Source organism: Parasteatoda tepidariorum, chromosome 7 (genome assembly GCF_982258835.1).
Source record: "Parasteatoda tepidariorum strain Cologne lab strain chromosome 7, Ptep-v5.0, whole genome shotgun sequence".
NCBI lineage: Eukaryota > Metazoa > Arthropoda > Arachnida > Araneae > Theridiidae > Parasteatoda > Parasteatoda tepidariorum.
The window spans coordinates 80,313,373-80,338,519 of record NC_141761.1 but is presented as its reverse complement, the minus strand read 5'-3'; the positions used below and the strand labels follow the sequence as shown (position 1 = coordinate 80,338,519).

General features: G+C 31.6%; 1 protein-coding gene across 1 annotated transcript; it reads left to right on the top strand.

Annotated features, from left to right (window-relative positions):
* Positions 1-725: 725 nt before the first annotated feature.
* Positions 726-24,272, top strand: LOC107457083 (uncharacterized). Its single transcript, XM_016075142.5, has 5 exons — positions 726-921; positions 11,101-11,239; positions 20,547-20,692; positions 21,544-21,679; positions 23,941-24,272. Exons 1-5 carry the CDS (start codon positions 807-809, stop codon positions 24,191-24,193), a joined length of 789 nt encoding a protein of 262 aa, XP_015930628.2. The 5' UTR covers positions 726-806; the 3' UTR covers positions 24,194-24,272.
* Positions 24,273-25,147: the final 875 nt, after the last annotated feature.

Genomic DNA, 25,147 nt, shown 5'->3' with positions numbered 1-25,147 from the left:
AGTTATTATTAAAGCAAGAATTTTTGCAGTGCGCGGGTAACTTTTAAAAACAGAAAATAAATCTGTATTTCTTTTTAAAAAGTTTTTTTTGTAAAAAAAAAATGTTTCTTTTTTTCTGTATAATTTATACTTATTTTTAACTGTGAAGAAACTCAAAAATACGATTTTCGACTACAATTTTACTGAAAATTTTGACTCAAATTTTTTAGATATTAAAATAATATGCCTTTTTACAAAAAAAAAATCAATTAGCAGCAATCGTATCACACTGCCAAGTTTTGAGTGATGGAGTAAAAGAAAATAAGAATTATGAACACGTCGTTCATAAAGATTAAATTAGAGTAGATCTCACACACGAGAAATTAGGCGTGTAAATTAAAGCTTAAAATAAATGACAAAAGAATTAACTTGCTCTTTTTATTTATTTTACTTTCCAATGACCTATTTGCGAGGGTAGTCTCAATTAGGACAAGACGCCGCGCTCTCTTTTGAAAAGAACAAAAGTGACAAACTAACAATCACCTAGCAATCTTCCTTAGTATAAATAACTACACATCGTACGATTCACCTGTCGTGTATCAGAATTCATCACTGAATATGTTAATTTCAATCAAAACTGTGATATATCGTGCATAGCGGACGTCTTTGAGACAGGGTTTTATATTTATGAATTCTCATCATTTCTGCATCGGATACTTGTCCTATCAAATCATTCTTGAGTATATTAGAATAATAAAGGTAAGAATAATGTTTATAGAAATTATTCAGTGCCGGTCGAAGCATCACGTGACCAGAAACGTCATTTTATGTGGCTAGACGCCAAACTTTCTTCAATTGGCATTAATGTGCAAAGATCTCAGATTAACTCGCATGTAAACATGGACACATGGTGGATAATTTCTAGTATTGTTATGTTGACAGGTAAGTTGAATTTTTTTTTATTAAAACATTGCAGTGTTTTTATATTACTTGCATAAAAGCATTCTCATTTTAGCAAGATCATGGTATTTAATTTATCCGGGGAATTATCAGTTATTGTCCCTAATATATTTCAAATTGCTTGAACTAAAATTTTTAACAACAGAAAGAAAAAGAAAAACGTTTCTAAGTGTAATATTGTTCTGTATATAATAATATTATAATATATATAATATATGTAGCAATATTATATAACAATTAATATTGTTCTGTACATAACAATATGAAAATTTACGAAATTCCAAGCAACAAAAATTTACTGTATCGAAATTTTTACTCCAAATAGAATTACAAAATTTTAAATTGCTTTGCTTCGATTTATTTCGCAAATTTTCAGAATGCATATTAATATTTAATATCAAGATATATTAAAATCTTCCGTTAATCTACCTTTTAATTTGTTCCACTTATATTTTTTTTACAATCTTACTTATTTTGAATAAATTAATAAGCTTAAAATTTACGTCCTAGATTTCAAGAAATGATACATTTATATTCGAAATATATACAAATATTCCCTCATGTGTATAAGTAAAGGGTTAAAAAATGTTTTTAAAATAGGAGCAAAATAGTGACGCTATCAAAATCTGAAGAACCAATAGTGAGGAAAGCAAGACGAACTTGGAAACTTTCATTCCAGATTTAATATGAATGTTATATTTATATTCGAATCACATAAAAATATTTAATCACGCATATAAATTAAGAATTGCAACATATTACTTAAATGCGGAAATAATAACAACGCTACAGGAATCTAAAAAGTCAAAAGTCAGGACAGCGGGTCTGAAATCCTAAAGTTTTGCTCGGGAATCAAACTGATTTTAGAAAGAGAGAGAGAGGAAAAAAACTTATTAAAATTTTTAAAACAAGTAAATTAATATTAGAAAATGCAACAACAAAAGGCCATAATCTCGTCATCAGCTCATACGGTTATAACCGCAAAAATAGTGCTTTCTGATATTGTATTATTATAGACAAGACAAAATATACCAAAACAATAGTGTGAGAGAAAAAAATAGATACCGATTCATGCACAAAAATTTTTATCAAGTAAAAGTATCACAAGCATAGAAAAATTCAAGATAAAACACAAATGAGAACACATAAAGCGAGAAAGGATATCATATACAACTAACAAAAATGATTTAAAAATATTTTTATAACACAGTTGCTAGGTTACAAAATATGAAATTAATGTGTAAATAGAGGGTAGAGAGAGATATTTTTGAGGCTCGTTCATACTGGAGATTTAACAAGTTATTCATATACTATACATGCCGGCCAGGTTGCCGAGCGGTTAGCGCGTCTGACTGCGAAGCCAATGGCCATGGGTTCGAATCCCGCTCTGGGCATGGATGTTTCTCTCTCTTGTGCTGTCCTCTGTTGTGTGTGAATGTGGCCCACCCTATGAACGAGTTTGTGGCAGTGGGGTGTGGGCAATGTTACTCGCCGGCGTGACTTTGGTTCACAGGTGCCCACTGGTTAACGCGAAATGAGCAACACCTCTGGCATCTTCTAAGGCGAAGCGATTAAAGTTCAGTGCCTGCCATTCGAGAAAAAATAATGTACTGAATAGTTTAAAGTTTATAACTAATAAAAGGCCCCATTTTAAAAAAAACATTTTAATTCGAAGATTTTTAAAGAAATTCTTCTTGTAAAAAAATTATTATTATAAAAAATTATTATTAAATAATTTTAATTATTTAATTTAATATTGAAAGAAGTTGTCAGTTAATTATAGAATTTTGACCACGTATTTGCACGAATTAAATTTGCATATGGCAAATAAAATATCAATGCAGATAACTAAAAGACTTTTATTGAATCATATACATACAGAAGAGAAACATGAATTACTCGTTTTGCACAGATTTTTAGGCTCGGATTTGATCTGAACGGATTTGCACAAGGTAAAAATGTATAATAGCAAAGCCTTTAGGAAACTTATTTATAATAACATACAACTAACTCAATGATTTTATATAGAATTTAATTACTTTAGTTGAGTATCCATTATTTTGAATACCAAAATCCGGGCTAAAAATCTGTGCAAAGCAGGCATTTCATTTTTCATTCTCTCTCTTTTTTTTCTTAAATAAATGTTAATTTTCTAAAATCTTTAAAATTTTATAATTAAATATCAATTTTATTAATTATAAGCTTCTTTAAATTGCTCAGTATCATATTACCGTATCATATTAAAGAGCTATTTCATTATTCTGAGCTATTTCATATTAATTTTTTCCATGTTTTCCATGAGAGGGAGAGAGAGAGAGAGAGATTTTGAGTATGAGTCCTGAAAATCAAGCGCAGGTCTTTGGGCTATCACAGCAGGGGAGTCATCCCCTCTGCGATTACTTCGAATACACCTAATGCACACTCGTCTTTTGAGGCTACACAGTTAATAAAAGTCAGAAGCTTATGTAGGAACAGATCTTATACTTACTTCCTCTTGGTGACAAATGACGCTAGATCTCAAAATCTATACAGCAAAAAATAAAAAAAAATAAAAAAAACATAAAGATTGGTTGCAGTAATTTTTCTCTGAATCTCTGACTCTATCTATTTTACGTTAACCTCTGATCTGTAAATGAAACTATCAACTTTATCAAATTTATACAGTCCAATTTCTAAGTTAAGGAAATGTAAAGGTCCTATTTGGTATAAACCATAAATTTAGTTTTTTTTTTTTTATTATTATTAGGTTTGCTTTCTTTAGTTCTCTTTCTAAGTTCGTAAGTTTAACCTTATTTAAGTTGATCCTTAATTATAAGTTATACTTTATTTAATTATTGGGCACCAGGTAAGATTTTTCAGGTGCCGTGGTCACTGGACTGTCGAATATCACTGATATAAATATTTAATTTCAAATAAACTAGGTTATAATTTACCACTTTCATGTGAATATTTGTTCCGCAGTGGACTGATCGTTAAGACACGGTTCCCAGCAGATCACCGAAGTTAAGCATCACTGGCTGCGGTCAGTGTGCGGGTGGGTGACCACTTGGATCAGTCTGCGTAGGGACCGAGGGTGTAAGTATTGGTCCTCGTTAAACTGTGCCACCGTAAAGTGCTCGATTTCGCGCGCAGGTCGTCGGGCTACCGAAGCGGGGGTGCCATCCCCTCCGCAGAGTATCAAAATCGTGATGGCATGTCTTCGGATCATCCTCCGGGATGTTTCCCAGACCGTCGCCAATAGCCCATTGTGCAGCTCTAGTGCGACGTAAATTAGCAACAACATCAATCATGTGCATATTTAATTTTTATTTTATAACCGTTGTTGAACAGTTGATCCAATTTCGGATTTACGACTACTGATGTTTAACTCCGTAACTTTTTAATTTTGAACCCAATCCAGAAGACAAGGGAACTCCTGAATCAAGCATTCGGAGTTACCTTACTGGAGGACTTTTTGATGGAACTAAACAGCATTTTTGTGTCACATGAAGAAAAAAACATCCAAAACCTCCCACGGTTAGCCTGAGGAAAAGGGGATTCTAACCCATGATTCGTCTACCACTGAGGACAGTTTACGTCACATTATGGTCAGTGCAAGCGGGATTCGGAATTCGTATAGACCAGTTGGATTCGAAACCGGGTCACCTCATTAGAAGATGAACGTTCTATCCTCTTAACCACTGTGGCTCCTCATTTGTGTATTCAAATAACATCTTCCAGAATACTAAAAAGTTTTAATTTGCTTTTAATAACTTAAGTAATTATTTGTGCACCTTTATCAAAATTAAATTCTTAGTTTTATCTATTAGAAATGAATGATTTAGAACTAGTTTGAATTGGAACTTGTTGAAAGAAAAAATATAAAATATATAGTTGTGTTCGTATAAATGTGATTAAATAAGCAGTGATCAATATTTAAGAAAAAAATCAAAAAACATTTACTAAATCTGTAAATAATAATTCAGAACAGTAATGGAGCTTATATATTGTGGCGTTCCGATTAATTTCCAGAAAGCTAAAGAGCAAATTTCCTATTTCCTTCCTTTTCCGGGACAATTTAGATTTTTTCCCTTCTGTGCACAGTGCGTGCATCTTCACAAGTGCGTGCATCTATTAAATTCATGACATGAATATATTCCATGATTTTCTTAATTCATTTACGCTTCGTTTTTTCCTTTTACTTTGGTAACTGAACAATTAATCAACTAAAAAAATCATTCACAATTACAAGCTTTGTTTTCCAATGATTTCAAATTTTCTTTTTAATTTCTTTGTGATTTAAGTGTCCCTAATCAGGAAGTTTAAAGAAAAAATCTTTATATTTTTAACCATTAGTTTCAAGTTTCAACGCTTGAATAATTTGGATATATATATATATATATATATATATATATATATATTTATTTGTAATTTAGGTATTAATAATAGTCAGTATATTAGTTAAACTTCGCTTTCGGGATGTTCGCTTTCGCTAAGTAAACACTGGTTCTAAGATCCCGAGGAGCCTCAATACCAAGGTCTACTCTATTTTTATATTTTTTTCTCAGACATAGTATGTAATATGTTTAAATCAGTTTTGGGGTTTGGTGCAGTATAACCAATGCCGACTCTTGAGAAATTAATTTCAACTTTTAACTCGAATTGCTTAAAATTTGTACAGTTTGGAGACTTCTGGTTTTTGCGAAATGTCATTACATCAGATAATCCAGTTCACTAACTATAAATAAAGCAAAGTTCAGTCATAACAACCATTTTGGATATTTGTGACTAACAGTACTATTGTCAGCAAAGAGAGTTCTTTATAACATCAAACTTTTATTGCTGTTAAAAATTTCGCTCTTAATGTTTAAAGCGAACCAGAATAATTTTAACTATAGCTCATTTTTACTTACATATCACTCACTGCATTATGCTTAATTCAAACTCACGCATGCAAATACAGCCCATTTGAAATGGGCTGTATTTGCATGCTTATTCTGGTATGTAAAGAAAAACAATCCGAAAGATGTGGTCAACAAAATATCTTTATTCTTCATTTCGTGTTTTTTTAAATTCGACTTGTGATTTTTCACTATAAGCTCTCTCATTATTGGCAAATGTTGTCTTTGCGTGTTCTCGCTCTTTAAAGAATTCATTTTACGATCTGCCGTAGAATAAATACTAGAAGAATGTCGTGGAATATGAAATCTAATATTGTATTATTTCGCATAGTTGAACACACTTGCTCTTTTGGGGCTAGATCTTTGTGTACTCTCAGTTATAAGACTTCCACATTTGACGATTTAGCAATCCGTGAATTGTATTTCCTTAATTTTGAGAATAATTTCGTCACCATCACGAAATCACGCGATTCGTGACGAAACGCGAACTCTCAAATTGATGATGAAAATGTTTCCTCATTTCCGAAACCTCATCGTACTGCATTGTAGGAGATTAACTAGAATGTAGACTAGGTGATCGAAAAAAAAGTGACGATGAAACCGAATGGTCTTGTATGTTTGTTGTTCAAAGAGTTGGCCTCGAGCCTCGAAGACCCCGGGTTCAAATCCCGCTGCGGGCATGGACTTTCCTGTGTTGCTTGAGCGACAGTGATCCACTTATATGGTGCCTACGGTAAAGTGATTATTAGGAAAGTTCAATAAATTAGGAATTATGAGTTTTTTATCTTTTATTTTTGGAAAAAAAACTGGACTGACGAAATATTTCCTTAATTTTGTCTGAATTTGGTTCCTCGAAGAAGGGACGATAGTTATTTCTACCGTTTGGCGAAATGTTTGCTCGAAGCATATACCAGGAAGCTCTTTCGTCAAAAGCAAAGACAATTTCGTTAAATATGAGTATCCATTATTTACAATATATATGAATTACCGGTTTTATCAAATAAATTATGAGTTCTTATAGTCTTTGTAAATAAAATAGTCATTTCCATTCTATATAGCTTTCCCGCTCTTTACACTTTACCACTCTCCATTACCATGATATCCCCAAATCTCATTTTTCCCAACGTCAGAAAGTTGTTATAAATAATACCATAATAAAATTCTGTCATTATTACTATCATAAAATTTTACTAACTATACATTTTTATTATTATTAACATTATAATTATATATCATTAAAAATATTAGAACATTATAATAACAATATACAGTTATGAGTTATAGATACACCTTAACTGTCGAGTGAATAAAAAAAGTAGTGTTGCTGCCTGTTACATCACTACCAAAGCTACGAAGATAAAAAATGTGACCTAAGAGGCTAATTTTAATTACAATGATTAAAATAGTTATTAATGAATGATTGTTAGAATAAGTTTTTGTGATGCTTTTCCTATGCTATGCAGTTTTTCTAAAACTAAAAACATTTATAAGGTACTTTTTATACATTTTAAAGTTGCAACTAGACTGATGCTCAAAAAAAAAATATGAAACTTGAGAATTATTCATTGATTTAAATAACTTTCATCTAGGCAAAAAGGCTAGCCAAACTAATGTCATTTAAAAAAAAATTTCCTTTCAATTTTTTAAAAAAATATGTCTGTATTAAAGCTCAGTCAATTCCTTTCTGATAATATATATGAATATATATTTGCCGTTTCGTTTCAAGTCATTTTTTTTGTATTTACTTTAAAAGTTTATCTTACTGCTTTTTATTTTCCTTGGTAAATGAACTTCCAAAATATCTATGTGTGTTCTTAAGTTTCGTAAAGCACTTGTCATACGAAACAATTTTACTTTTCACTCTTTGTACTCAAAAGAATTTTCAAAGCCTCAAAATACTACACAATTTTTCTAACAATTTATTTAGAGCAAAGTACTTCACAAGTTATGCTACATTTTCTAAGTTTATTTTTTCATCGCTATCGTATTTGAAAAAAAAAGAACATTTTCAATGAAAGTAAATGATGCATTTAACACTTATTCAGACATTTTTTTTCTGGAAATCATTCGTTTGTAACTGGTTCAGATGCGGTCAACACCTTTTTCTTTTCTTAAATTCCTCAAATAAGATATGTGGAATAAAAATGGGCATAATTTTTTCAAGGATGCTGTTCTAATAGTATCATAAAGTTGAGTATGAGATTGGCTTGAAGTAATTGAACACCCAAGGAAAGAACGACCACCTGCTGATTCAGTATACAATGTTTAATACCATACTGTCTTAGTCAGATATGTGTTCCTTCCGGTTTAATATGAAAGATAAAAACGTGTTTGTTGTACTATGTTATCAAGTAATGATTACTTAATATGGGCTTTTGAAGCTCGCTCACCAAAACATAAATAAATAAATCACAGTTTAAACGCTTTAAATTCGAAGCAAAAATATTATTTATCAAGGTGGAAAAATTAATTTATAAAATATTATTATTAATTCCAAAACTAACTTTTTTCGATTAACTTTTTTTCAGTACAAGATATTGCTTCAGATTTTTTTTTCGCAGAATATTTACATAGGTGATATACTGCGATAACTGTTAATACATATCTTGGGAAGAATTTTCTTTTTAAATTATGAACTGAGAACTTTTATTTTTTAAAAAAAGGTTCATCCTTTAAGAGCAATTATCTTTCATAACTCAAGCAATATTCCTGCTAATGCTGATATGTTATCACAGTATACAAATGATATAATCTGAAATGTCCCCAAAAAACTTCAAAGCATAGTTTCTTAGAAAAGGTCAGTTTTATCATTCATATATATATTTCTCTTACACGGAGACAAAAAAAGCCTCATTACAACTCCCCGAATGGCAACGCTAGAAAATCGACCAATGATTGCTGCTAAGAATGTCACATGCCAAATCTAGTTGAGGCGGCTCAACATATAGCGCTTTTAAAAACGAAAACGGAAATAACCAGAGAGAGCATCAGCTGCGGCAATCTCATACTATTAAGCTTGGCAGAATTGAGTAGTCTTTGTCGATGGATCTCTATTTTAGTATTTTGTCGAAAGCGCTTTTTTTCACGAATTTATATGTTACGAATTTATTTGACGATTTTTGATTTATATCACGAATTTATTTGTTTTATTATTGTTATTAGTTATTCATTGAAAAATGAGTCTCAGTTGTGCTGTTACGCTTTAAGATTTTATACTATAGCAGATTTCTAATAGGTTTAACGAATTACATGTCATTTATTTGAATTCAAATTTATTTTAATGACTTAGTATTTACTAAAAAGATGTAATTTTTTTATTAAAAAAAGTTGTTACAGGGATTTGAATGATTGTTTTGAATTCTTAGGTACATTACAAATGCACAAAATTCTAAGTTAGTAGCGAGCAAAGCAAGCTTGGTTTGCGTAGCAAACTATATAAGATTGCACAGCAATTTTCGGGGGCTGGCGAGCGTCAGCGAGCAGGGGGCGCAGCCCACTAGTTATTGCTGTATGTGTTAAAACACGAACTAGAACTGATTAAAAACACGACTGAAAATATTAAAGCATGAACTAGAACATAATTAAAACACAACTCTGTTTGAAAAACTACCAATACTATTGTTAAAAACTTAACAACTCTTAATAATCTTAAACCCAACAGTTCTACCCCAAAAAAAAATATCATACTCAAGAACAAATCAAAAACTGAAAAACATCGGTGGCGTAACTAGATCTCTTAAAAAAATACAACAATAACGAAGGCGCTACTAGATCACCCATCGTTTTGTAATTTATTATCGTTTTCCAATGCCAGAAAAATAAATGATCTAGTTCATCGCTTTTAACATCATGCCCACCTACTGCCCGTAAAATGAACAACGAATGAATTATTTATGTTGTTTTTTTGTAGTTTCTGCGATTGTTTTTTGTCTTGCATATTTTTTTGAATTGTTTCTTCCTTATATAAATTTACAAATATATAAATGTTTCCAGATAGTAGGGAACATTTCAAACTGATCTAACACAGCAAGCTTGGTTCAAAAAGTAAACCAAAAAAAATTGCTTGGTTATCTTCGGGGACAGATGAGCGTTAACGAGTACTGTAAGTCCCCTGAAGCTCTTTTTAAATTGCTAATTTGATGAAATGTTTCCCTCTAGATAAAAATGATTAAAATAAATTAATAATTGGGCACATGCAACTAATCACATGGTTGGGTCTAATCGCGAGGTTGTGCATGATATTTTAATATTACAGTCTTAAAACTAGGATTTATTATCACGCTAATTCAGTTTAGGATTAGATTTAATTTGATACTTGCAAGCGATATCACACGCGTATGTCGAACCTGATTGGCTGACCCACACATGACGTCTTTTGCAAAATCCAATCCACCATTTTTTTAAACATTATTTATGAGCCCGGATAATATAGAATTGGCACAACTTTTCAATTAAATATTTTATCTTCGCAAAATTGTGGTTTTTCTTCAGATTGACATTATGCGTGCTATTCATTGCTGTCACACAGCGTGCTTTCTAAAAGCAAGCAAAATTCAACCCATTATTCATGAATAACTGTTACAAACTAAAAACAATCTAAAATGGTATACTATTCAGTAAAAAATATTATTTATTACTACAGAACCTTAAAAAAGAAATTAGCTTGCAATGTGCTAAAAAAATCACCCAGAATTACTTTTTATTAATGATCGCCGGATTTTCAGGAATTAAGTGCCTAAGTGCCAAATAAACTAATTAGTGAAAACTTGTTCATGCTTTCTATTTTCTGTATCTTATAATAATTTTTGGCTTATTTTTTCCGATTAATAACAGCAGCATTTAGATTTAATTATCTGGTTTTGGTTCTTTGTCAAGTTTTAAATGTTATGTCACCTTATGTTCTGTAGCGTCGTTTCCTAGATTGGCTGATACTCCATGTGTCCTTTCGAGTAGGATTATGTACACTGAATAGTAAGAGCAGAGAAGAAATCTCCTCAACTAATGTTATTTTTTTCTCATTTTTCTTATTAAGAATACTAATTAATTTACTAATTTTCTAAAGAAATTTATTTCTCTTTAGATAATGAATTTTTCCTTTGCAGTATACCCTTTTCTATAGTATATTTATATTATGCCAAATGTAATGCTTATTAACACTGAAAGTTTTAAATATTTAAATCTGTTGCATTAAATAAATGAAAATGGAATTAAGTATTGTTACGTATAGTAGTTTCAAACCCCAAACATTGTAATCGACATTAATTCAAATTTTTTTTGACAGAATGGCTACAGACTGTTGATGGACACGATTGCAATTCCAGTGAATCTATTGCTTGTCGAGATGAGCTGGACAATTTGATGTTATTCGGGAGACAAAAAAATTACATAGAAGATGAGAAGCACTTGGATGAGCAATGCAGGTGATTCTTCAAATTTTCTTTGCATTGGATTTAATTTCTTTAAAAAAAAGTAACAATGCGATTAAGTTTTAAATTCAGAAAAAAGAAGCTTAGAATAACAATGGCAGTTTCCAACTAAAGCCCAGTTTCAGTAAAATAACGTATGATTTGTAATAAAAGTTATAAGTACGGGTAGTACTCTTTGTATAGACTAATTAAATTTTACGACTTAGAGCCGTTGATTTTTCCCGAATAATTAGAATGGTAACAAAATATATACTTTAAAATATCTAAAAGTCTTAAAAAAATTGAAAAATGTATATACAAGGCGTATTGGGATATTAAGTACCGTGTCGTTCAATTGCCTTCCTAGCAGTAGAGCCTTAGTTCCACCCATGCTCACACTTATCTCTATTTGATTGTCTGTAGCCATTATTGAAGATGAATTTTCTTACATCCGTATTTGTTAACGAGCTTAATGCTAGAAAACACTGGATGCTTAACACAAAATGCTGAACGCTAGAAAGACTGAATATTACTATATACTTAGAAAGACTGAAAAGGCTAGTCCCTTCCCAAATAGCTTGTGCGTAGATCAATTAGGAGTTCCAAAATCTTAAAATAATAATACTTAATTCAATAGAAACATGTTATAGACTTAATCATCGAAAATTTTAACTTGTAATGTTGCTTCAGGTTCTAAACAACAATCAATTGAGTGTAGTCCCTCACGGTCCCTTATAAAACCAAAATTCAAAGCAACGTTGTCAGCACATAAAATCATCTGCTCTATGTTCTGGGACAAACAGGATATTCTGCTTAAGTACTTTACATAGGTGAAATCATCAGTGTTACCCAAATATTGTGAAACATCAAGGAGTGCAATTCAAAACTAAAGACGTGGAATGCTCAGTCAAGGCATCAAGGTATACATCATGACATCGCACATACCCATTGCGCTTGCGTCATTCAAAATTTTACTCATAAGTTCTGTTGTTGACAGAGTCATGGTGGCTCAGGGGATAGAAGGCTCGCCACCTATGGAGATGACCCGAGTTCGAATTCCAGCGAAAGCTGGTTGATACGAATTCTGCACTCAGCTCTCACCGACTGCAGGGTTGAATTAAAACATCCTCAGTGGCAGATGGATCATGAGTTAATCCCTTTGACGTCGAACTAACCGTGGGAGGTTCTCGGGATTTTCCTCACAATGTAACACAAATGCAAGTCAGTTTCATCAAAAAGTCCTCCACGAAGGCAAATTTCGGTACTTGATCCAGGAGTTCCCTCGTATTCTGGATTGGGTTCAAAATTACAAGGATACTGAGTTGAATATTGGTTGCGGTAAACTCAAAATTGGGTTAGCTGTTCAAGGATGGTTATATAATAAAATAATACTGTTAGTAGAAATTCGATCACTCTTCGTAGAGTACCGACCTCGCACTTCTGACTACTAATTGTTCGTAAATTTAAAACACTATATTGGAAGCGGTTAGACAGCGATGACTACGCTAAAAATGATGTCCATCGATGGTTGTCATTCTTGGCGGTATCTTTCTTTGAAGAGGGTGTAAGCAAGTCTGTTTCTCACAAGGAAAAATGTCTGAATATTGATGATCATCATGTAGAAAAATAGTTTCCAGAATGCTCTTAAATTTGTTTCTAATTTTGAATTATAATATTTTGTCTTGAAAAAATATTTTGATGCTAATTTCTGTGAAACAGTAGGGGAGAGTGGGGTCAATTGTAACAGGGTACGATTGTAACAGAGAAGAAATTTCGAGTGTCGGGTTCTTGATTTGGTTCCTAGGTGGCGCACAAGGTGTATTTAATAAATCTACATGTACACCCCTGCTGGCAACCATTTTTATGTACTTTTGAAAGAGTTGCATCACAAAAGATATTTTCACGCTACGTAAGTACTTTTTTTGGTATTAGAATATTATATTGTAACAAAATAATTTTGTTTAAACAAATAAAAATTATTAACCGAATATGAAAGTGGACACCTTAATTAACATTTCAAAAAAAAAGATTAGTTTTGTTAATTAACTAGCATTGTTTTTAACAAATGAAGCTGAAATGGCGTCTTGGGGCCGATTGTAACAATAAGTAAAGGGACGATTGTAGCAGCTGAAAATAAAATTCATAATTTCGCTGTGGTCTTTAAGAACCACCAATAGTTTCCTATGTCATTTATATTATGTTGCATGTGCATTATTTTATTTGTCACCTTTCACAGCATAAATTAAAATTTTTGAACCCTTAATGTTAAAAGTTTAACCCTTTAGGTCTCTGCTCATTATTATTTTTACTCCTAAAATATCACTACTGTTTTGATCAATAAAAAAATATATCACAACTATGATAATATGTATAATTAACTATGTTTTAGTTGAATTTATGAACTGTTACAATTGAGCCCGTAAGTGGGGACAATTGTAACAAGTGCACGACTGTCAAAAATTGTTAATAACTAATATAATAACATTTATAATAAGGTGTTTATTTTTTTTCTAGTAGAGGATAGTCTACTTTACTCGTCTGTCAATTAATGCTAATAATATATCTGATTTTTTGTTAGTTAAAAATAGTTAAGTAAAAAATGTTACAATTGACCCCACTCTCTCCTACTTATTTCACATCATCGATAATAAATTCATTAGAATCATTTTTGGAAATGTTAATTGTTCTTTTTTACATAACAGTTGATTAAAATTTATTAAGAATTTATATTTTCGAAAAAAAAAAGTTTCAGATATGCAGCCTACTAAGTTTAAAACAAATTTCCCGACTTAATTTGAGATGCTAAAGTGACCTTTCTGAGCAAAACACAGTTTGAAATAGTATTATCCAATCAGTTTTGTCTGATTGTCTCTTTATTATTTCTAGAAGTTCAGTCCCTCATTTGCAGAACTCAAAAAATGTGAATATTTTTTTCATATTTTTAACACGTTATTTTTATTACTTTTTAACATGTTTTATTTTACATTTAAACCACAAAAACATTTAAATCCATACCCTTCATTTCAAAAATTGCTTTTATGTTCCCAAACTAATGATTTTATTAAAATGAATTGAAAGGAATTCAATCATTAAAAAATGTTAGTATTGCTTGCTAGTACGCTTTTTTTAAAATTTATAATCATTGTTGAACAACCGACCCAACTTTGAGTTTACGACTATAGATGCCCAAATCCAGAATCTTATAATTTATCCAATCCAAAAAACAAGGAGCTCCTAGATCAAACATTGAGAGAAACTTGCCTTCATGGAGGACTTTTTGATGGAACTAACCCACATTTGCGATACATGAAGAGAAAAATCACGAAAATCTACCTCGGTTAGCCTGACGGCAAGGGGATTCTAACCAATGATCCGTCTACAACTGACTATATTTTTCTTCAGCACTGTGCGAGTCTAGTAAGGAATTCGTATCCACGACCCAACGGTCAGATTCGAACCCGCGTCACCTCATTGGAAGGCGAGTGCTCTATCTTTTAGTCACTTTTCGTTAAATTGAATAACTGTGAATGTTTTTATTTGCTAGTTGTTGGATACACGGAGTAGTACTGAAATGTCGCAATTCAGACAGTTTCCTGCGCACAATATACTTCCTTGAGTAATTTTCATTTGTACGTAGTTGCAAATTCTAATTCATATTGATCAGTGGATAAAAACAGGCCTAAGAGAATACAAGGGCTAGTTCACTCCGCTGTTAGAGCTGAAGCTACGATTTCCCTCCTCATGACGTCACTGTGTCCACAGATCTCGGAGATCGCAAGAAAAGATATGATAACTTTGCATCTTTCTCTTTGTAAAAATAAGTTAGACTTTTTCTGGTTATTAGCCTTCAAACTTTACGTAATTAACACATTATTTCCGTTCATAAACTTAGTTTAAAAAAAACTTTATTGCTTATTATATTAAAAAAAATACCATTTTAAACTTATAAAAATGTTTTGCTAGTTGGTGAAAATGACACTATAAATACTTTATTTTAAAAAGTTCAGTTTTAACTTTAACTATTAAGAAAAATGAAGGCATATATCGACACTTTTTATATCTACATATTCTTTTATAAAGATAAGTAAAGCTAAATTTAGAATCCCTGATTTTAAAATATGTCGTTAATAGCAATTTGTTCATACTTAATCATTAGGAAACATCAACCTTAAACGCTAATTACTGAAACAAAATAATAATTTAGGTTCATAATGACATTAGAAATTTTACAATTGTTTATAGATAATTTTACAATTGTTTATAGAAATTTTACAATTGTTTATAGAAATATATAGAATTAATCATCTTAAGTATTTAAATTTAAGATGATATAATTTATAGATATTTAAATTCAAGAGAATATAATTTTTAAAAGAATCAGAAATATTTAGAATAACTACATTAAAAAAATAAGTTATGAAATTAGGAGAATTTCAACTGTACACTATATATTTTGTTTATACTTTTTACTTACGTTTTAATTTTCTTTGGATTTTTCCATTTTTTAATTTTTTTCCCATGCCTTTCTTTTTGAAGTAACGAGGAACCAAAACCAAAAGCATATCGGGTCAGAAACCAAAAGCATATCGGGCCAAATTCTCTTGGCGGAAGCAATGACTTGTGAAATTCCAAATGACAGTTATCTAACCTGGAATGAGGAAATCACGCCTATGAAGTGTCGAAGGGAAAGCCATTTGGAACCTTCGATGCGGAAGAAGTCATTGATGAAACCTAAACACAAGTTACGAATTGGTGCTTGGAATGTAAGAACTATGTACCAATGTGGGAAAAGTAGACAGGTATCAATGGAAATGGATAGATACCAATTGGATATCTTGGGAATATCAGAACTTAGATGGACAGGTTTTGGCAAGATTAAAACTGGAAGTGAACAAATCATTTTGTACTCAGGAGCTGAAGAAAAGCACGAAAGAGGCGTGGCGCTAATCATTAATAAAGAAACAGCGAAGAGTCTTTTGGAATGGGAACCAATCAGTGAAAGAATTTTAAGAGCACGATTTTATTCAAAATATATTAAACTATCAATTATTCAAGTGTATGCACCAACGAATGATGCTGATGAGGAGGAAAAGGAGACATTTTATGATCAACTACAATGTGTTTTAAATCGAGTTCCAAAACATGACATGATAATTCTTATGGGAGACCTCAATGCTAAGGTTGGAAAACGGATTAGTGATGATGAAACCTCCATGGGAAACGAATCACCGGGTGAGAGGAACGAAAATGGAGAACTGTTTGTTTCCCTGTGCGAACTAAATAGTTTAAACATAGGTGGGAGTAGATTCAAGCATAGAGAGATACATAAATGTACATGGACCTCACCAGACGGAAGAACAAAGAATCAAATAGATCATATTGCAATTAATAACAAGTTCAGGAGCTCACTAAGAGACGTAAGAGCGATGAGAGGTGCCGATGTTGGATCAGATCACTACTTGATTCTTGCAATATTAAAACTAAAATTAAGAAAATCACCAAAGAAGACGGGACATAAAAGAATAAGCTATGACATTGCTAAGTTAAAAGCCAAAGAGTGCAGACAAGAATTTTCAATCGAGTTGAAAAACAGATTTGAGCTGTTAAAGGAAGAAGAAAATCATGGCAACACTAAGCAATCAGAAAATGAGGTAAAAGAAAAAGTTGAAGAGACTTGGGAACATATCAAAAACATTTATTGCGACGTAGCAGAAAAAGTGTTGGGTGAAAAGAAAGGAAAGAAAAGCAAAGAATGGATTACGGGTGAAACATTAATACTAATTGAAAGCAGAAGGAAAAAGAAAATACAGATGGAAACTACAAAGTCTGAAAGATTATTTAATCGGTATAGACAGCAGTATAGTCAAATTGATAGAGAAGTAAAGAAGTCGGCCAGAAAAGACAAAAGGAAATATTTCACAGACCTTGCCAATGAGGCTCAAGATGCAGCGCAAAAAGGACAAATAAGTACTTTCTATCAGAAAGTGAAACAAATAAAAGGAAATAAACGAAATTCGCAATGTGCAGTACGAGACAAAAACAATAAGTTACTTACTACGGATAAGAGGATCGAAGAAAGATGGAGAGAATATTTTGAAGATACGCTTAACACACACCATGTTGAAAATTCTGAGCAACTCCCAAATGTTACATTAAATGTAGCATCTACTGTAGATTTTTCTTTGAAAGATATCTCGCTGGATGAGGTACAGAGTGCCCTGAGGGCCACAAAACCAAAGAAGGCTGCAGGGAGAGACGGAATCGTGGCAGAGATGCTTAAGGCAGATTTTGAAACCGCTACAAGACAGTTGCAAAAGCTCTTCAATGAAATCTGGAGAAATGAAAGAATACCAGAACAATGGAAAGAAGCAGTAATAGTGAAAATTCCCAAGAAAGGCGATCTAACAAAATGCGAAAATTGGAGGGGCATTAGCCTACTTTCCATACCAGGAAAAATATTTGGAAGAATAGTTTTGAATAGACTAAAACATGAAATTTATGGAATTTTAAGAGAAGAACAGGCAGGTTTCCGCAGTGGAAGTGGAACAATGCAGCAAATCTTCACACTTAGAAATATCATTGAGCAAAGCTTAGAATTTAACACCTCTTTATATTTAAACTTTATTGATTTCAGTAAAGCCTTTGATTCAGTTAAGAGAGAGAAATTATGGGAAATTTTATCACTTTATAATATACCAGAAAAATATATTAACATAATCAAAGATATGTATGATAACAGCAAAGCATGTATAGAAGTAAATGGAGAATTAACTGAATTCTTTTTAGTAAAAACTGGCGTAAGACAGGGATGTGTTTTATCGGGATTTTTATTTATACTGGTGATAGACTGGATTATGCGAAACAGCTTGAAAGATGAAAAAAGAGGAATAAGGTGGAATTTCACAACTACTTTAGAAGACCTTGATTTTGCTGATGACATCGTACTTATTTCATCCAAATGTACAGACCTTCAACTTAAAACAGACAAATTCAACAAATATTCAAATAGTGTAGGTTTATTCATGAACAAGAAGAAAACTAAAGTAATGAGAATAAATCAAAAGAAAAATGACAAAATTAAAATCGAAAATCACGAAATAGATGACATAGAATCATTTAGCTATTTAGGTTCTATTGTAGATAAAAAAGGTGGAAGTAGCGAAGATATTAGACAGAGAATAATCAAAGCAAGAACATGTTTTAAGGGATTACATAAATTTTGGAGAGAGTCAAATATTGAAATAAAGACAAAAATAGTTGTTTACAAAGCTATTGTTAGAGCAGTACTATTATATGGCGCAGAAACCTGGAAACAGACTAAGATCGAAATACAAAAATTAGAAACCTTTCAAAACAAATGTTTAAGATTTATTTTTAAAATTTTCTGGCCTTACAAAGTATCAAATCAAAATCTATTAAAGAAAGCTAAAATAAAAACAATCGAAGATGAAATTAAAAAACGAAGATGGAGCTGGCTCGGACATATCCTTAGAATGCCCAAAGAAAAAATTTCATCTGTTGCGCTTACATGGGCCCCTGATGGTAAGAGAACAAGAGGAAGACCCAGACTTACCATCCAGCGCATGTTTTTGGGCGAATTAAAAGAATGTGGAATATCTGGCTGGGAGGAAGCAAGATCTATTGCTAAGGACAGGAGGCGTTGGAGGGATATGCTGGAGGCCTTAAGTGCCCAAGGCACGTAGAGGATAATTATAATTATATATTATAATGACATTAGAAATTTTACAATTGTTTATAGACATTTAAATTTACGATGATATAATTTATAGATATTTATATTGAAGAGAATATAATTTTTAAAAAAAATCATAAATATTTAGAATAACTACATTAAAAAATATGTTATGAAATTAGGAGAATTTCAACTATATACTATATATTTTATTTATACTTTTTACTTACATTTTAATTTTCTTTGACTTTATCTATTTTTTAATTCTTTTCACCTGCCTTTCTTTATGAAGTAACGAGGCGGTTTCTATTTAGATAATGAATTTTTATAAAAGTTCTTTACGACAGAATAAACGTATTGCTGTTTTATATTAACTGTGTCATTTCGGAATCCATTCTTTACATAGTTGTTCATTTACTTTAGGGAACACGCGAAAAATTATACTTTTTCCTTTTGTTTTTATATCAGAATTTTTGCAAGTTGCAATCGCGTAAACTGGCATTTCGATAATAGTTTTAAATTCTTGTAAATTCACTGCAAAATCTGAGGAAAGTCATCATAGAAAATAACAAATGTCTTAGAATATCTCGCAAAAAGAAATGATCCAATATTAGTTAGAGCTAGTAAGGCCAAACGCTCCGTTCTTGAGGTAAAAGTGCGAGCTTTGCGCCAAAGTGACGTCACTAGAGTGACGTCGGAGGATCGGCGCGGCGCGAGATACTTCAAAGGAGTGAACCAGCCCTTCTATTCTCTTTAGCCCTGGGATAAAAACGGAAACACATCTATTTTTTCAGCTCTTGGATAAGACTCACACAAATTTTGTATTTGATTTCTCTTCATACATGTCTTTTGCTTAGGAACCCATTTTGAGTTCTTGAGTTCAGGGACTTCACTATAGTCAAACATCAATAGCCAAGATCTGATATCTCTTTCTGCAATTCTGAGATAAGATTCACATATTAGAAGCCAAATTCTGTTCTTAATTTCGCTTCAAGCACGTCTTTAGTTTGAGAATCCTCCATCTTTCGCTCAACGAATCCTTCTTGCCAAGCATCAGGAAATATTTTAACTGATAAACTTAAATGGATTTTGTGCTTAATTTAAGTCCTCATCACAGAGTTTTGCATTATATCCCCCAAACATACAGTTGGGTCGACGAAAACAGGGATTATTGTACAATCTTAATTCTGCCTTGAAACTAAGAAATCTCCCGGATAGAAACAATACATATTTTGACAACATTATGATTGCTTTGAATCCATCTAAAGCAGGGGTATGCAACGCGGCGCCAGCGGGCGCCATGACGCCCCCAATCGATTTTTAATGCGCCCTCGCTGGACTAATGTAAATGTATGATATCCAGAGCGATTTACTTAATTCTTGTCAAACGGCGATATACAGCAAGTAGTCAGTTGAGTTTAGGATTGTACATGATTATCTGTAAAATATGCGCCCTAGGTGATTTTCAAATTTAGTATTGCGCCCTTAAGGACAAACAGGTTGCCGACCCCTGATCTAAAGAATGTGCTAACTTTCTTTAAAATTCTCTGGTGTTTACACAAAAATAGAAACTTCCAATTCTTACAGGTTCATCATAATTATTTGTCTTATGTATGTTATATGTTTTAGAAAACAGCTCATGGCAGTACAATGTATAAAAACCTATGCTGAAAGCTGTTTGCCAGGGAAACAGCAGGAAATATTTAATATTCTTACAAAAGGTGCCGATCAGTTCTTTCATGATTTCTGTAATGAAGAGAGTGAAGTAAGAAAAGGTAAGTAAAACCGATAACTTTTTTGTGAAATTTGTAACTAAATATACATTTTTATATCTAAACACATACGTATATTGTCTATCAACGATTTAAATTGAATTTCATTAAAAGTAATGTATTTGATATTTTGTATTTTTCTTATATATTTCTATAAGAAACTATGCTTATTATTTTCTTGGCTTTTGGCAACTTATGTACAAATTACAAACGATATAGATTGTAAAATGATAAATTATAGATTGTAAAGATTAAGTGTACAGACTGTTAAATCTTTTAAGACATTGCAATGTTTTAAAATCTTGCAGAACATTGTCAGAAATTAAAGTAATTTATATCTGATTCTTGGTGAATTTGTCATTAAGCTAAAAATCAGACATAAATTCAATCCGTAACCATTTTCAATACACCAAGAGGTAAGATCGTAGTACACCTTGCACGCTAATCCCAATTTTGAATAATGTTGCCAGCGCTGAAATGATGCATTGACGCTTGTCGCCAAATTGATTTTACACCGGGCAGTGACACTTTAAAATAACATCAGTATACAGAGAACCTGGCAAATGCTCACCGGGCAGTGGCATTGAAAGAGAGTAAAACTAAAACTCAACTGTTTAAAAGAAATAAATGCCGAGCCAAGTCCACAATTACAGATTCCAAACTTTATCACTTTCGCTAGTGTCGCCAAATCAACCGTGTAACGTGTACAAGGATTCAGCCACCCCAGGATGTGAAGCCATGTGATCAACTAATAAAGAACTTATGTTTCATGAGGGGCAACACTATGAAATTTTGGTAATTTTTATTTACTTTTAATTTTATATTTTAATCTTAATTTTATAATTTAATTTCAGAATATTTGAAGCATTCAGCTTGTATCAACACCGTAGCACCTGAATTGGATCAATGCACTGAACAATATCAGACTTCTCAAAAATTCCTAGATGAACAAGAGTTCGATGTCCGAACACTAAAGAAGCAAACATGCTGGTAAAGTTTTTTTTTGTATGCAAATAGTACGGGACGCGTGTATGGGACGATATACGTTAAATTCTCTAAAATTTTTGTTATAAATCTACATAACTGTTGCTCATTAATTCGAATACTAATTTTATTAGCTAGTGCAAATTACTACAAAGCAACAATTGCTGTTATTAAAATGTGTTCCATTTAAATGGAGCAACCTTGAAGTTTTGTTGTAAATGATCCAATAAGAATAGAAAACCAATAAGAATGGAACTTAGACGTAAAAGAATATTTTCCTACAATTATATATTTACGAAGAGCAACTCGCTTCTGCCCAACCTCGGCAAAAAAATAAACCGAAACTGTCGAAAGAGAGGAAAAAATTCTCTCCCTGAAAAAAAAAACACTTCTGTTAACATGTGGTTTGTGTTGTGTAGTGTGGCAGATATATTGGAATATGTGGTGGATATATTTAAATAAACTACTATCATTATATCGATCACATATATATGACTTGAAATAGACGATGAGGCATTTTTTACTAATCTCTGGATTACTGTATCATTCATATTATTCCAGACATCCATGATTGCAGTCTACAATTCTGGTATAGACTGAAACTGGCAATGTCATATACCAGTTCTACAGAGGAAAACTTCTCCTATCAAGTCGTATGTAACCATGACAGATATATATGTTATAAACAGTAATGACTTTGTTTCAACGGAAAAATGTTTTTTTTTCCTCTTTTATGCATAAACTATATATGTCTAACTGTATACAATGTACAGGGCTATTCATAATTTCCTCCGGAGTTTCGAAGCGTTATAGTAAAAAAACGAAGACGAATATGGCAAAAAAGAACATATGAATTATTCCGAAAGTATTCAAGTTTTAATTTAAGCAGTTGCCGGTAGATGGCAGTAACATGTACCACTGAAGCCAGTTGTAGTAAAGGAAAATGGCGTTTACAGGCGGAGGGAATTATGAATAATCCTGTATATTAAATTAAAATAGCAAACAGTATATAACAATTTTGTCTGGTTTATACCAGGGATTTAAAATACTGCATCAGGGCTCAAAAATGAATATTACCCGACTGGCCAGATTCATGTAAATATTCCGATTGTGTGATTTTTTTTAATCCTACATGCATGAACAGTTATGTAAATATTTGATCATACATATTGTAAAATACAGAGGACTCCCTCAAATCTTTTATTATATTTCATAATTCTCACAATAATACTTTGTTAATGACAATGCTCTGTACCTATTCCATCAATACTTCATGTTTAATACTTCTATTTTTTTAATGGCTTCTTCATTTTAATGTTAATTAACATTTCTGAGTTAAAATTAAGATTATATACGTTGATGCAGTTGCAAATGCTATTCTTTTTTCAAAAAGTTTCACTGGGGAACATTTTTTTTCTTTTTTATTCTTTTGCATTAAAGTTTTGATTAGATCTTTTACATTTTTGGATCACTCATTTCACATTTGAAGTCGGTACCTCTTCTTAAACTACAGATTTTTTTAAATATTATTTTTAGACTATTTTTATCAAAATGTTTAAGTTTGAAAATATAGATAAAAAGGGGTCTCATAAATGTAGTTACAAACCTCTAGGGGAGTTAGGGCGAATCATCAGGATGAAAATTGCATAGTAACCCATGTCCTGAAGTGTCGTAATGTGCCTAAAAGGTCACTTCCCTATTATGACAAAGTTCTTTCTATTGCTTTTGTACAGGTCACAATAGGGAAGTACCCCTAGCCGTGAACGACGACATTTCCTGGCATAGGTTCCTGTGCAATTTTACCCCCGATGATGCTCCCGAACTCACTCAAAAAGTCTGTCGCAACATTTATGCAACCTCTTCTCATGTATAACATATCTTAGCCTAAATGCTTAGACAAGATATAGACTAAAAATATCATTTTTAAAAAAATCTGTAACATTAGAAACAAAGCTAATTTAAATTTGAAGTTCTCGAAACTGAGTTAGGCAAGCTCAAGTATTTGTATTAATGCAACAATAAATTCCTCAGAGTAATTAGTAAATCTATTCATATGCTTCCATTTATAACTGCTTTCCCGTTATATTTTTTTAAAATTTTTTAGTACACCTTGTAGAAATTTTTTTATATATTACTAAAGCTTTTACATGCAACTAATATGTCCTTTTTTCTGACTTTTAATATTATAACGTTGAAGTTATTTTGTAATAACATCAAAGTTTATTTACTAAGAAAAATATTTTAACAATCTCTACTCTCATATCTAGCATTTATTTCGAACACATACAATGTTCCGCAAATGCAACTGCGAGTACTTGCGGTGAGGTAGCTGCTCAAGTCGTGACGAAGTTATGGAAATTGCTGGGAGGAACCTATTTGAATGATGAGTGCGAACCTTTTGAAGATGATCAATCTGGGGGCTGTAGTCCTGTCTCAAAAGGATCTAGTTTGAGACATTCGACAAACACTTTGTATTTAGTGTTTCTAACTTTGTATAGCACATTGTCATATTTCAGATAGCCCTATCTTAGAATTATTTATTAATATTTGCTGTTTCTTAATAAATTATTTTTCCTATGGAAAAGAAAATAATTCTAAAGTTACTTTTTGTTTCTTTTTCCTAAAATTGTTTGCATTTGTTATTTTTTTAAAGGTTAATAATTTGAGAAACTTGGTTGCATAGTAGCTCTCAGCCATAAATTAACATTGAGAATCTAAAAAAAAAATTACAACCACTGAAGGTTAAGGTTAATATTACTTTCAGAGTACTCCGCATAACTTTAGAACTGGACAAAAAAATATAAAACACGTTTATGCAAAGAAATTTACCATTAAATAATAATTTTTAAATTCATTGTTTGATTCATACAATGAATAATAACAAAAATCTTTTTATTGTTATGACATATGTACGCTGTATACTAAATTGGGTGTGGATCTGTTAAGAATTTCGGATTTGTATACGGTGAGTACACACATACATATAAACAGTGTTTTATTTACTAGACTTGAAAAATCTGATTCAAAGACCAACTATCACATTAGAAATATTTTTAATACTTTTTTTTTAATTTTAATTAAATGGATTTCGATACTAAATATTAACTGAAACAGAGTTTGTTACTCATGTGACCTAAATAAGTGAACAAAGTTTGTATTATTAGTGTTTTAAAAAAAAATAATAAAATTCATTTTATTAGTGATTCAAAAAATATAATAAAATTCAACCGATAATCAACTTAAAATCAACTAAAAAGAGAAATTTTCCTAAATTTTTCCTTGTTCAGAAATATTTCAAATAAAATAACAGCCTAAAATATTGCAGAAAAAAATCATGAAAAAATGAATTACTTTTCAAAATTTGCTTAATATAGCAAATACTTTCCCCTCTTACTAATTAACCCTCATTAACATTGAAAGCTCAACAATATGTTCGAGTACCCTAGGACTATTTATCCACTCTAGCCTTATGGA

Coding starts and splice junctions, on each gene's coding strand:
- LOC107457083 (XM_016075142.5), top strand. CDS start 807: ATGTGGCTAGACGCCAAACTTTCTTCAATTGGCATTAATGTGCAAAGA. Junction 20,693..21,543: donor AGAGAGTGAAGTAAGAAAAG/GTAAGTAAAACC, acceptor ATTTAATTTCAG/AATATTTGAAGCATTCAGCT. Junction 21,680..23,940: donor CTAAAGAAGCAAACATGCTG/GTAAAGTTTTTT, acceptor TCTCATATCTAG/CATTTATTTCGAACACATAC.